At 50.9% G+C, this 14006-nt stretch overlaps 1 protein-coding gene and 1 long non-coding RNA gene across 4 annotated transcripts in view; one reads left to right on the top strand and one right to left on the bottom strand.

Annotated features, from left to right (window-relative positions):
• The window catches only part of VSTM5 (V-set and transmembrane domain containing 5), a 32160-nt gene extending 18179 nt beyond the window's left edge, over positions 1–13981 (bottom strand). For both annotated transcript variants that reach the window (XM_002708633.6, XM_089332642.1), the window contains exon 1: positions 13850–13981. In XM_002708633.6, coding sequence (XP_002708679.3) covers positions 13850–13940 — 91 coding nt within the window. In that variant the 5' untranslated portion in view covers positions 13941–13981. The remainder of the gene's footprint in view (positions 1–13849) is intronic.
• Positions 1003–13992, top strand: LOC149128498 (uncharacterized). Of its 2 annotated transcripts, none has more exons than XR_016233695.1 (3): positions 1003–1135; positions 13233–13328; positions 13857–13992. It is a non-coding gene; the product is annotated as an uncharacterized LOC149128498 (long non-coding RNA). The 2 variants fall into 2 exon arrangements; XR_016233693.1 differs by lacking the exon at positions 1003–1135 and adding an exon at positions 12440–12574.
• The last annotated feature ends 14 nt before the right edge of the window (positions 13993–14006 follow it).

Here is a 14006-nt window from a genome sequence, read left to right on the forward strand (position 1 = left end):
AAATCCCTCACCCTCTCTGGGCTGCCCGCCATTCTGTCTCTTGCAATAGGAAACCTTGTGGCTTGGCTGTCAAGGATTCAGTGTAAAGAGACACACATAAAAAAACCATGTGGTAAGAGTGCTTGTCAGCTGAGAACAATTCCCCGGGGGGCACAGTGGCTCCTTTCTCTGATTTCCCACCCGGGGAGCCCTGATTCCAGACCACACAAATTCAGCTGCCTTCCATTCAACAAGCATTTGGGAAGGGGTGGGTGGGGCACCAACCTGCCAGAGCCCCTACTCCAAGGGACACTGCATCGGAAGTCTGGGATGATTCGGTTACTTTGGCTGCCCCATCAGAGCCCCTGCAAAGAGCACCCTTGCAAAACCACCTCCAGCTACAGGTGACTGGACCAAGGCAGGCCACCTGCTGTGAGCTGGGCCAATCAGAATCTCTCTCTGAGAGTTTGGGATTGGATGTGGGGTCTCGTGGAGTGCCTCTGAGAGAGATGTGATGCTACACCAACGTTGCAGGAAGTGTAGATGAGAAAGGAGAGAGCTGGTTCTGGGTGTGAGAGACTGCCAGGCTGCAGGACAGGCTCCTGCAGCCCAGGACTGCTGGGAAGAGAGGCAGCTGTGGGTGCAACTGACTGCTGGGGTCGTGGTGCCAGCTCTGGTGAGAGACATGGCTCACTTTGTGTCCTTGGCAGGTACCTCGGCCTCCCTCAGGCCTCGCCCCCTCCTTTCAGTTGCTTAGTCTCTGAATCCACTTCCTCCTCTGCACGGCAGGGATGCCTTAACGCCTCGCTCACGTGGTGATGGTAAAGAGTCAGGGTCTGACTCGCAGTTAGAGTGCCCTTTGTATAGCAGGTGAAAAATATTATCATAGTCCTGAGCTAGCTTGAAGAAGTGATGTAGTGGGCTGGGTGAGCGCTAGGAAGGAGCTGCAGACTAGACATTAGGACGGAGAGTAGTTAGGGCTTGATGCCACCTGGATCTGCTTCCTACCTAGGGCCCCACCCTTTTTTGCTTGCCTGTTACAGTTTGAGTTGTGTCTATCAAAAAGACGCGTGGCTATCCTAACCGGTAGTCAGCAGGTGGTCTTGTCTGGAGGCAAGGTCTTTGCAGAAGAAATCAGGAGGAAGCAGTCCCTTGGGTGAGTCCTAATCTGATGTGGCTGGTGTCTTTCTGCAAAGGGAAAATTTGGACACCGAGATACACAGGCACACAGAACGCCAAGTGAAGGTGACAGCAGAGACCAGGTGATGTGTCTATGAGCTGAGGAATGATGGAGAAGGCCAGCAGCCACCAGAAGAGAGGGGGAGGCCTGGAATGAGCAGCCTCTCAGCCCCGGGGAAGGAACCAGCCTGCCAACACATTGGCATTGACCGCAGACTTCCAGTCTCTGGAAGTGAGATGAGGAGCTTGGCGTTTAAGTCACCCTGTTGTGGTGCTGTGTTCAGGCAGTCCCAGCAAAGGAATACACCAACCTCTGTGGCTCTTGTTTCCAGGAATGATTGCCTTTGGGTATGTAGCTTTCTAGGTGGAAAGGATTGAATTAGCTAATCAAGTTGTTTTCAAACCTTGACTGAACATTGTACTAGCCATGGAGGTTTTAACATCATCCTCCAGGCAGACACTTGGCAAAGCAAGTAAGACACTGGTTTGAGGCACCCACATTTCATATGGGAGTGCCTGGGTTTGAGTCCCAGCTCATTTCTGACTTCAGCAGGTGATAGATTAAGTACTTGGATCCCTGCTCCTACCAAGACTGAGTTCCTGGATTTAGCGTGGTTCAATCCTGGCTGTTATGGGCATTTGGGGTGTGAATCACCCACCAGATGGCAACACTATCACTTTCTCTGCATTCTCTCTCTCTTTCCTCCCTGCTCCCCTTTTCAAATAAAATAAACATTTTAAAAAACATTCAGAAAGAAAGCAGATACTACCTTGCTAGTGAATTCAGAATCTTTGGAGGTGGGACTAACCTGATTTTTAGAACTCCCTGTGTGACTCCAATGTTGGGCCAGGATTGGTAAGCATTGAGCTAATCCACATTAAAGTGTTAGCAGCTGGAGGTCATGCATTACAAGGCGGGGGGTGGGGTGGGGGGTGTGTGCGCTTCGTATAAGCCTGAAGCCAAAGGAACGGGTGGAGGAGAGAAGTCCATGACACTGCGGCAGCCCTTTCAAGGTAATGTTTAGGAGAAGTGCGCTCTTTCTGGCACCCCCCCCATATTTTTACTGCTCCCTTTCTTTTTACATCACCATTTCTGGTGATGGTTTGGGGGCTTAGGAGGAAGAGCAGATAGGTGAAGGGACTGCATTTGCTCCAACACCCCAGCACTGCAGCTCTCGGAGTCAGCTGGGTCAGAACCCCGGGGTGGGGACTGGGGGAGAGGGCTTGTTAACATTGCAGGGCCTCCCCCTACAGTTTTTCCTCAGTAGGTCAGAGGTGAGGCTGAGAGCTTGAATCGCTAATGTTCCCACACCTGCTTTAGAACCCCACCAGGGCAAACAAAGGGGCATGAGGAAGCTCTGAGGATCCCCAGGGGCCAGACACCACGGCTTTTTGGTTCCCAAGGTTGTTAACACCCCTTTGGCCGGGCAGCCACCTGCCTGTGGTATATAACTTCTCATCATGGAGAAGGGAATGTGATGGACAAAGGCCACAGAAACCAAACGGCACTGGAGGCTTTGGGAGGAAAGGCACACCGTTTATTTATGCATGCGTGCTTGACTAGACTCCAGTCTCAAGAGCCAAGCCCCAGTCCTGGTCTTTGCCTACTTTCATACCCTAAATGTAGCAAGGCAGTTATGAGATACTTTCCAGGAAGTTTTGGGGCAGTCTCAGGGAGCCTAGTATTATCTTAGGTTCTCAGGGATTAATGAATTACACCTGCAAGGTAAGGCAGTTTTACAGTACAAGAACCAGTAAGTTATAACTTAAAGGCAGTTTCAAGAGGCACACGACTATCTTGTCTGAGGTATGCGGCTAGGCCTTTATGGCAGGTGGGGAACCGGCTTCTAAAGTCAGTGCTTGTTTGCTTAGACCCACCTGGCCCTTTGATAACAAGCGGAGGGAGCCTGTAACAGGGGCACTGGGGACACCCCGTAATTACCAGTAGGAGGACCAAGGGTGGAGATGGAAAGGACACAGGTACCGGTGGACAGAATGGAGACAGTGTGTACATAGTGGGTGTGTCCTTGGATTCTGGAGTCAGACTGTGGCCAAAGTTTAGCTCTGCTAGTAAGAACTGTGAGACCTGGGTGTCAATTACTTGATTTCCTTCAGCCTCAGCAATAGCACCTCTGAAATAAGGATGTTACCGGGCCCACCCCATGCAGCAGAATACGGTTTAAATGAGACATGTAAGGGGCTTTCCATAGTTTCTAATATCGGTATTACCAATAAGTAGTAGCTGTGATTCATGAGACTTCTTTAAGGACGCATAGAGTGAGCTCCCCATCCCCGGGAGTGTGGAGCTGGATCGGGGCGGGAGCAGGTGTGTTGGTGGAGGAAGTTCTTCTTGCACTCCATATCACATAGTAGGCTGTGGTCTGAATGCTGGTGTCCTCCCCAAATTCCTATGTTGGAACCTAATGCCCAGAGTGAAGGTAATCAAGAGGTGGGTGGGCCTTTGAGATGTGATTAAGCCATGCGTGGAATTAGTACACTTAGAAAAGGGGCTCGGGCAAGCTGTGTTGCCTCTTGCACCATATGAGGTCACAGAAGTTGCCAACTCTGAGTAACTCTTGCTAGATACTGAACCTGCTACCACCTTGACCTCAGACTCCCAGTTTCCAGAACAGTGAGCACCAAGTTTCAGTTTTGAAAAATTATTCACCCTACAGTGTTGGGCTGCAGCAGCCGATTTGGACTAACACAGCACCTGTGCTTTTGTGGTTCTTTTCTGGAAGTGTGGTGAGGGGTTGGGTGATGGGGAATGCCTGCTTGTGGAATGCCTTCTGGAACATTCCCAAAACTCCTTTTCCTGGCACAAACAAAACCCTTGCTGGAAAACTAGACTTTTCTGAAAGGTCACAGGCTATGGTAGAGTCTTGCTGTACTACTGATAAGATACCAAAGAAGTCAGGCATGACGGCAGTGTGTGCCTCACTCTGCCACAGCCTTGGGGTTGAGGGTGGCCGGGTTTGCCCTCTGCAAAGCTGGGCTGCAGGGCTCAGCATCAGGCCAGCCTGGAGAACTGGAAGGCAGGGTCCTTTCAGGCACCTCTGCGGGATGTGTGTTGAACAGGAGGTTGCAGGGAGGAATGAGGTGGTATGATTGCCCAACAATTCTTTAGGGGAGGGGTTATAGGAGGCCTGAAGGCACCCGGAAGAGGGAGGAATAGTGATCAAAAAGTAACGCAGGCACACACATGCCTGGGTACTGCAGAGAGAAGAGTACAGTGCTCCTCCAAGGAGATTAATGGTCCGTTCCTCTTCATCCTGTCTCAAAGCCTTCCCCAATCTCTCAGCATCAGGTTCAGGGTCTCCACTGGGTGTTCTCATTGCTCCTTCTTCCTCTCTCTGAACACTCACTCCTTCTTGATGAATGGCTCGTCCTCTAAGACCAATGTTAGCTGTGTGAACACAGGGGCTGCCCAAGGCCTAGCACAAGTGGAATGCATGCCTTTGGGCAACTCCCCTAGCCTCTCTGAGCCTCAGTTTCCTCCCCTGGAAAATGGAGGCTGGTCACATTTCTTTGCAGGATGACTTTGCAGGATGGAAAGCAGCTTTTAGAGTGCTTGGCACAAAGTAAGTGTTCAGTAGAGTCATGGTTACTCTTCTCTTACGATTGTTGTAAATGGTCATAAAAGCTCGAGAGATACTGGCTTCCTTTTCTTCAGTTGGCTGGAGGGTATTCTTGGTGACCTCTGTAACCCACACATCTTCTTGTGTCTCCCCTGCCCCAGAAAGACCTCAGCAAACTGTTCCTAACTTTCTTCTCCATCCCCACTTCCCGTCAGTCCTCTCCACCCCTAATTCCATGGCACCCAGTTATGGACCATCCCCCACTGGGCCTGAATCCACTCAAGTCAGCTCAGTTATTCCTTCCCTGTTCTCCGCAATCTTTTCACTTTAAAAATATTTTTATTTATTTGGAAAGCAGAGATACAGAAAGAAAAGGAGAGACAGATCTTCTATCTCCTGGTTCACTCCCCAAATGGCCACAACAGATGGAGGTGGGTTGATCTGGAGCCAGGAGCTTCTTCCAGGTCTCCCACATGGGTGCAGGGGCCCAAGCACTTGTGCCATCTTCCACTGCTTTCCAAGGCTCATTAGCAGGATCAGAACTTATGCCCATATGAGATGTCAGCGCTGCAGGCAGAGGCTTAATCTATGCCACAGTGATGGCTCCCTTGTTCACATTTTCAATCTATCTTAAATGTCCCCTCCTTTGCTGGGTCCCATGAGACTTCTGCAGCTCAGCTCGCATGAGATGAGTGTCTGCACTGCTCAAAGGGACAGCACGCATTGTGTTGTGTTTAGGTGTGAAGCAGCAGCACCCAGCAGTACATGATGCGAGGGTTGGCTCACTCACGCAAAGGCAGTTGAATTGAACTGACTGCTGACTTGACATAAAGGACCAAGTTCTTGTTTAAGAAGCCCTGGAATGCCATCTCAAAGAATGTGGAAGTATTGGTGGTAAGGAGAGGAAGGACAGGTCCCAGATTCTAGTTTTAGGCATTGGTTTCCAAAAGGCACGTGATGTAGCCCACATTAGTGATCATTAGTACAGAAGGGCGGAGGTCGGAGGAGTTTTATATTGTATCCCCTTACCAGTGCTTGGTGCCCAGGGGCCCCTGCTCCTTCCTCCTCTGAGACCAGGTCTAGCAGAGGAAAGAGCAGTTATTCCAGCACCTTCCACCCAGGATTTGAGGCCTCCCCAAGTGCCATTCCCTTAACTCTCAGACAACTTGCCAGATTGAATATGAATATGATGGAAATTGAAAAACAAAGCTCATCTAAAAAATAATCATCCCTCCTCCTGGGTCCTGCTGCTCAGAACTTTGTCTCTCCCTCTGTGCCCCTGACTACTTCCTGCTTTGTTTTCAAGGCTTCCTCTTTGAGAAGGTCCTCCCAACTCAAACTGAATTAAGGACATTTCTCAGTGCCTCCAGGGCATCTGATGTCAAATATCTGTTTAGGATCTGCCTTTTGCTCGGGGCTATCTTGCAGTTCAGGAACCTGCTGCGTAGCCCCAGTTTCTGGAATGCTGTCCAATGCACAGTAGGTGCTCGGGAACTACTGAGCTGAACCAAACTTCAAAGCCAAGCAGCTTTGCCTCCTGTCCTGAGCCTGATGGGACACTGTGGGTTTGCCAGGATAAAACCACAACTAAGACACAGCAAGGCTCTACCTCACAGTGGTGGGTGTTCTGGGATCACAAGGTGGGTGACGTGCATGCACTTCCCGACAAGCTGTTTCCACAGGGCCAGACCACAGCAGGGCACCTGGGGATGATCCAGTGAGTAGCTCTCCACTTGGTCTCACATTAGAATCCCCCAAGGACTTTAGAAGCAAAGTGAAACCATACCGGGTCCTGGTCTCAGATACTGATTTAGCTGGGCTTGGATAGGACATGGGCTCTTGTCCATCTTCTATGTCCCCCAGGTGGTTCTGATGTGCAGCCTTGGTGAGAACTGCGAAGCTTGCCCCTTCTCCATGGGAGAAGGACGGGGCTATTGGGCATTACTGGGACTGGAACTGGCCCTTTGCAGGCAGCTGGGGTTCTCCTGGGGTCAGCATGGCACCTGACAGTGCATCTCAGCAGGGGGGAAGGCCAGTGTGTTTTCTTGACCAGCTGGTCACACAGACAAGGCCTGTCCTGTGCTTCCTTTACGGTGCAGGGTGTCCTTTCCACTTTGCCCAGCAGGTGAATTCCTTCCCAGCCGAGCAAATCACTTGCAAGGGAAAGTTAATTTCCAGCTTGGAGCTTGCCAATTCCCCTTCTTCCCACTGCAGTTTCTGCTGGGTAGGTAAATGCTGTCCTACTCCAAGCCCAGTTTTCATGGAAAGCCCATGTGCAGGGAGACCCAGCTTCAGAGTGCACAGGCTGTGGGGCTCAGTAAGTGTCATGAGGTCTCTGGGACACCAGCTAAATGCTCCATTGATGCCTGGTAGCACAATACCCACTTCCTATTCTCTGGCTCAGAACATCCCTATGCTGCCAGGCCCCCAAAGATTAGGACACCGTTTTTTGAGCACCTGCTCTGTGCCTGCAGTTCTCTGTCTTGTCCTGCTTTCAAGACTCAGCCTTGCCTTCCCTGTGAAGTCCTTCCTGACTCCCCAGGTAGGGGCCTCCTGTGATGACTGGCAGAAGCCACACACATCCTCTTGGGAAGGACTCCACTTCAGCCCATCTGAAGTTGTAACGTGCACCTTGGATCTGGACATACTAAAATGTTTCCGGGCAGGTATTCTGACACAGTGGGCTAAGCTGCCATGTGGGACACCCACATCTCAGAGTACTGGGACTGAGTCCCACCTCCCCTTCCTGCTATGTGATTGGGAGGTAGCAGATGATGGCTCAAGTACCTGAGGCCCTGCCACCCATGTGGGAGACTGGGACAGAATTCTTGGCTCTTGGCTTTGGCCTGGCCCAGCCCTGGCTGTTGCAGGCATTTGGGGGAGTAAGCCAGCGGATGGAAAATCTCTCTCTTGTTTTCCCCTCTTTGTCACTCTGCCTTTCCAAGAAATTTTTAAAACAAATAAACATTGTAAAATGTTTTTTTAAAAACGTCTTAGAGCATATGACATACTTCATTGTCATTAGGCTCCGGGAATGGGGGAGAGCAGAGGTGTCTGGGCCTCGACTCTGCCCTCAGAGCAGCAGGGAGTACACTCAGGAAGGCGCTTGGAAGTCAGGAATGCAGACTTTGGGTGACTTTCTGTGTGACCTACCCCTCCCACAGCTTCAGTTCTCTGGGCGTGTTGGGGGAGGTGTGTGTGCAGGGGATGCCCATCAGCTGGGACGTGGCATTTCATCATTGTAGTGTGTTTTTCACTTGCACTGCACATGTCACCCAGTATGAGTGGTCTGTTTCTCCCCTCCGAGTGACAGCTGGAAGCTGAAAGCTTCAATGTCTACCAGGAGGGGACTGCTGGCTAAGTAAGATGTAGTTCTATGTGGGGCTGGCGCCGTGGCACACTAGGTTAATCCTCCTGCAGCGCCGGTATCCCATGTGTTCTAGTTCCGGTTGCTCCTCTTCCAGTCCAGCTTTCTGCTGTGGCCTGGGAGAGCAGTGAAGGATGGCTGGATGCTTGGGCTCCTGTACTCGCATGGGAGACTGGGAGGACGCATCTGGCTCCTGGCTTCGGATCAGGGTAGCTCCGGCCGTAGTGGCCATTTGGGGAGTGAAGTAACAGAAGGAAGACCTTTGTCTCTGTCTCTCTCTCTCTCACACTGTCTGTAACTCTGTCAAATAAATAAATAAAATATATATATTTTTTTAAAGATGTAGATCTATGTGATGGCATACTGGTAGGAGTAGTAGTTGAAAGGACTGCACAAGATCCCGGCTGATTAACATGGATAAAGCTAAAAGAAAAATCAGCATGAAATCTAACTTGCTGAATAACAAGTATAAGCATGCTGAAAACCCGCCTTTTCCCAGTGAGTACACTTGCATGAATGCAAAACCATTTTCTGTAAAACTGAAAGGACAGTGTGGAGCAAGGCCACATCTCCTTTATCCCTGATTCACTGGGCGCCGGGATAGAGCTCTAGGCAGCAGAGTAGACGTTCAGTGTGTCTATGTAGAGGTGACCAGGGAGGCTTCATCCTGGAGACACAGATCTGGGAGTCTCTCAAGGGCCCTCAGGAGATTACTCCTTCCCTGCATACGCCACCTCCCTCTGTTCATTCCTATCCTCAGCTAAGCCCTGAACCCACAGCTCCAGCTCTGGGGCTGCCCACACCCTCTTCACTGGGCCCTGACTCTCTTCCTCCATTCTGCTGGGCACCGGGCTGGGGGTGACTCGCTAAGACCACCACCTTCAGTCATGTTCCTACCCTGTTAAGGGGTGCACATACACAATGTGTGTGTGTGTGTGTGTGGTGTGTGTCTGGGGGGAGCAGTTGCTTCTTAGAAGTGAGGGTAGGAACCAAGGAAGAAAACTCATCTGTCCATGCCATTATCCAAACCATCCTACTTTAGTCTTGGATCACCTATTTCCAAACAAGATGGAGCACTGGGTACTCGCAGGCCTGGTGGCTGATTTGCTGTGTTGAGAGCTAGAAAGGAAGAAGCGAGCCCTTGCCTGCTGGCCAGCTGCAGGATATCTGCCAGCTTTCTAAGGAGACAGACAGTCCAACGTCTAGGTGCTGGAGACTGGGTTCTTGGTGAGGGCTCTCTTCCTAGCCTGCATACTACCCCTTTTTTCTGTGTCCTCACGTGGTAAAGGAGACTAAGCTCTGGTCCTTCTCCCTTCTTCTAAGGGACACTAATCTCATTGCTGGAATCCCACTTCATGACCTCTTCTAAACATAATTCCCTCCCAAAGGCACCACCTCCCAATACCATCACACTGGGGATCAGGGCTTCAATATACACATTTTGTGAAGATACAAACTTTCAGTCCACACTGTTCTGTGCTTGGTCGCCAAATCTGTAGCCTCCTTTCATGCAAAAAACATTCATTCCATCCTGTCAGCCCTCAAATTTTAACTCATTTCAGCATCTGTGCCAAAGCATAAACTTGTACCTGAGAGAACAGGTGCAACTCAATCCTTCACCAAATTTGTCTCCAGTTGTGAAAACGTGAAACTACCCTCATGCACCACATCATGACACTTAGGTCAAAGGAGAGACGGCGTACACAATGGGCGTCCCATAAGATTACATTACCTTGTGACATTGTAGGCATCTCAGTTTCTGTAAGTACAATCAAACCATGACAAAATCGCCTAGTGATGCATTTTTCAGAATACATCCCCATTGTGGAGTAACATGTAACAGTATGTGAGCTATGTGCTTCCAAAATACAATGGTGGGACAGGGTAGACATTCTCATTCCAAAGGGGAGAAATCGGAATGCAGTAAAGGGCAATGGGTCCCAAGCAAGTCCAAAACAAGGTGTGAGGAATACTGTTAGATCAGAATGCTACTACTTGAGAATAATCCTCTTTGATTTGATGTCCGGCCTTCAGAACACGGTGCAGCAGGGGCCATGCCCCCGGAGCGCTCTCAGGAGGCCCTGTCCCCACTGAGGCTCTGGGAGGCCACTGTCTGGGCTGTTGGAACTGAGCAAGCAGCCTTGATGATCTCTGAATCCCGCTGCTTATTCCCTCCTTCTTGAACAGTGCATCGTGTTCGCAGCTGAGCACCTGCCTGGTCCGATCCTGTAGGGTGTTCAGAGTCTGCCAGTCTTCCTTCATTCAGTCCTGTTTCTGATCCCTAAAGTTCAAGCTGGCAGTGTTTCTGCAGGGGTGGCTGGCCAGGGCCTAGGTTCACACCTACATTAATCTTATCAAATGGCTGTTTGGCCACGCCTTGCTGTTCTCTTCTGAACACGCCTTTTCACTTTCTGCAATATAGACAGGTTGAGAATTTTTCAAATCTTTAAGTTCTGGTTCCTTTTTGCTTAACAATTCTTTGATCAATGTATTTCTCATTTCTTGAATTCTATAAAAAGTCAGGGGAAACCAAGCTCTTCCTTCAACACTTTGCTTAGAAATCTCTTCTGCTAAATATCCAATTCTATCACTTCTATGTTCTACTTTCCACAAAGCATTGGGACACAAACATAATTCATTCAGGTTCTTTACCATGTTAAAACAAGCATCACTTTTTCTCTATTCAATGACATGTTCCCCATTTCTGTGTGACAGCTCATCAGAATTTCCTTTAGCACCCACAATTCTAGACTATACTCCTAAACTCCTCTAGCCTCTACCAATTACCTGGTTCCAAAGCCACTTCCATGTTTTTACATATTTATGTTAGTATTCCATTTCTCAGTATCAATTTTTTTTTAGATTATTTGAAAGGCAGAATTAGAGAGGGGGTTAGTCTCTCTCTCTCTCTCTCTCTCTCTCTCTCTCTCTCTCACACACACACACACACACACACCCCTTCCATCTATTGGTTCACTTCCCAAATGGCCTCATTGGCCAGGGCTGGGTTAGTCCAAAGGTGGGAGCTTCTTGCAAATCTTCTAAGCACTTGGGCTATCTTCCGCTGTTTTCCCAGGCACATTAGCAGGACGCTGGACTGGAATTGGAACAGTGGGGACTTGAACCAGCGCCCATATGGACTTAACCCCTCCATGCCACAGCATTGGCCCCATTTCTTTCTTGGTTGGTTGCTATAACAAAATCTCCTAGGCTGCATGGCTTCAACAACAGACATTTATTTCTCACAGTTCTGGATGCTGGAAAGTCTAAGGCAACCGTGCCTGCAGGTTCAGTTTTTGGTGAGGGCTCCCTTCCTGGCTTGCTAATGCTGCCTTTTCTCTGTGTGGAGGTAGAGAGAAGCGCTCTCTCTTCCTCTTCAGAAGGATGCTAATCCCATCATGGGGCCTACCTTTATGACCTCATCTAAGCCTAATTACCCACCCAAGGCCCCACCTCCAAACACTGTCACATGGGAAGTTGGGGCTTCAACCTAGGAATTGGGGGTATACGAACACTGAGTTCATACCAGCGTCACATATAAAGGAAAGGCTTCAAGCACAGGGTGCTTGTGTGTGTGGGCTTGCTTCAACACAAACTTCAGTGTATTTGAAGAACGTTGTGCTTTTTGGTTAGGAGCTTTTGAGAGAGGCTGAAGAGGCAGAGAATGCAGGAGCTGGTGTGAGGAGAGAGGCCCACTCTGCATCACTAGGGCTGGCCCTAAAGCAGAGCCCCATTCAGGCAGGTGCAATTCTTAATTCTTTTAAGGGGTAGGCCCTGCCTAGCACTGGGCAAGTGTGAGGACCCAGAGCCGCAAGAGTGTTTGCCCTCCTGGGTCACACGTGATGTGTAGCAGACAGCCAATGAATAATTGCAAACTTTTACCTGCCCCCTAGGTTTTTGTGCGGGCTGTCCTCAGTCTGGGACACTCCGCACTCCTCTTGTCCCATTTCCTGACTGTTTTCTGTCCATTGGTTCTCAGTAGGTGCAACATCCTTTGGGACGTTTGCTCTGGCTTCCCAGATCCGGGTGCTGAATCTCAAGGACTCCCAGCACGTGGCACCTCCTCCCTGTCCAGGTTTGCCATGCCAAGGCTGGCACCCTTGCTCATATGCCTGTCTTCTCCCTGAGATGCTAAACTTCCTGAGTCCAATACTGTGCACCACGGTATCCCCCATATCCACTGCGGCCTGCTTCCTGCAAGGAGGGATGCAGTGAAGGAGTGAGCGCCTGAAGAATTATACGCTAAGGGAATGGCTGGCCCCTGGACATCACTGTCCTCTGGACACCTGTGTTACGAATGATGTACTTGGGGTTTGGACAACTGTAGAAGAGGTCAGTGCAATAGCAAAGACACCGCACACCTTGCAAGACTCACAACTATTTCTTGCTCCATGGCCACCAGAGGAACATGCTCCATCTCATTACTGGGATTCTGAGACTTGCAACCTCCAAAGCCGAGCTCTACCCGGAGGTATATAAAGCCAAGAGTGCCAGGTTGCCCCGTTTGAATCTGGTTTCTCCGTTGACTGGCCGTCCCCCACGGGAGTAACAATCCTTCTGTGTCTAGCTTTGTTATTTGTGAAACAGGGATGGCAGCAGCAGTTATGGGGTGGTGTTCGGCTTAGCTGTGAAGATCCCCAAATCCCATATTGGTCAGAGTTCTGGGTTTGAGTCTCAGCTCTGCTCCTGATTCCAGCTAATGTGCACCCTGGGAGACAGCGGGGTGGGGTGTGTGTGTGTGTGTGTGGCTCAAATGCTTGGGTCACTGCTGCCTCTGTGGGTGACCCAGATGGAGTTCCAAGCTCCTGGCTTCCCAGCTGTGGCAGGCATTTGGAAAACCAGCAGGTGGGAGTTCTCTCAAGTAAGTAATAAGATAGATAACTCCCTAACAAATGTAAAATGCACAAATATCAAGATTAGAAAGAAAAAGGAGTAGCACTTTATTTCCTAGGGTTGCCCTGGGGCAGGAGTCTTTTAAAATCCAAGAATGGTGAATACAAAAGGACCTGTGGTCCTTACTGCTCCGGCTGCCCTGCCTGGGGCTCTGTCTAAAGCTCAGTTGACTAATCCACGAAATGGGAATGATAATGATGATGATTACAGATGGCTTTGCACTCTGTTGTGTGCAGGTTGAGAGCTGCTGGGACATTCACCCCTCTGGCAAGAGGGTCCAGAGCCAGCCCCACCCTTGCCTGGCTCCCAAGCGGTACACACGGTACAGAGAGGTGAGAACCAACTCTGGCCTGAGGAACTCAGGCCCCATTGCCCAACCCCCTTTCTTCAGAAGCAAGCTGCTGGGGGTTCAATTGGCCTGCGGAGCCCAGATGACCTGGAGGTGCACGGAAGGGCAGTGGCGTCCCCACGGTAGGGGGCGGGCTCCGTGCGCCCTCCGGGGGCTGCAGTCTGGATGTTCCAGGAAATCCCCCAGATCAGATCGTGGAGGCCACGGGCGGGAAGCCGGTTATCTCCGGACGGGCTTCCGGCTCTGATAACCGCCTCCCGTGCTCGCCTGCGGGGCGCACACCCCGTTGTGGCACCGGGGCCAGGTCGCCTCAGCTCTGCAGTGGCCGCACTGGGCCGCAGTCGGCGCCCGGGCTCGTGGCTGCGCCCAGCCCCTACAGCAAAGGGTGGTGCGGGGCCTGCCTGCCGGGGCTCACCTCGCCCCCCCCACCAGACAAGGTCTCCTCCCGCAGTCGCGCGACCCCCTGAATGCGCCGGCGCTGCCCTCCCCAAACCCCGTACTTACTTTGCAGAGAGCGGGCCGTGGCCAGGCAGAGGGCGAAGAGTCCCAGCGAGAAGCCTTGGGTTTTCCTCCTCCGGCTCGGCAGAGGCTTCATGGGCAAGCCCCAGGCGGCACGGGCCGGGCATGGGCTTCCTGGGCGGCGCGGCGTGGGCCCGGGATC

The sequence above is a fragment of the Oryctolagus cuniculus genome, chromosome 1 (genome assembly GCF_051225735.1).
Source record: "Oryctolagus cuniculus isolate XC-2025 breed Fujian yellow rabbit chromosome 1, ASM5122573v1, whole genome shotgun sequence".
NCBI lineage: Eukaryota > Metazoa > Chordata > Mammalia > Lagomorpha > Leporidae > Oryctolagus > Oryctolagus cuniculus.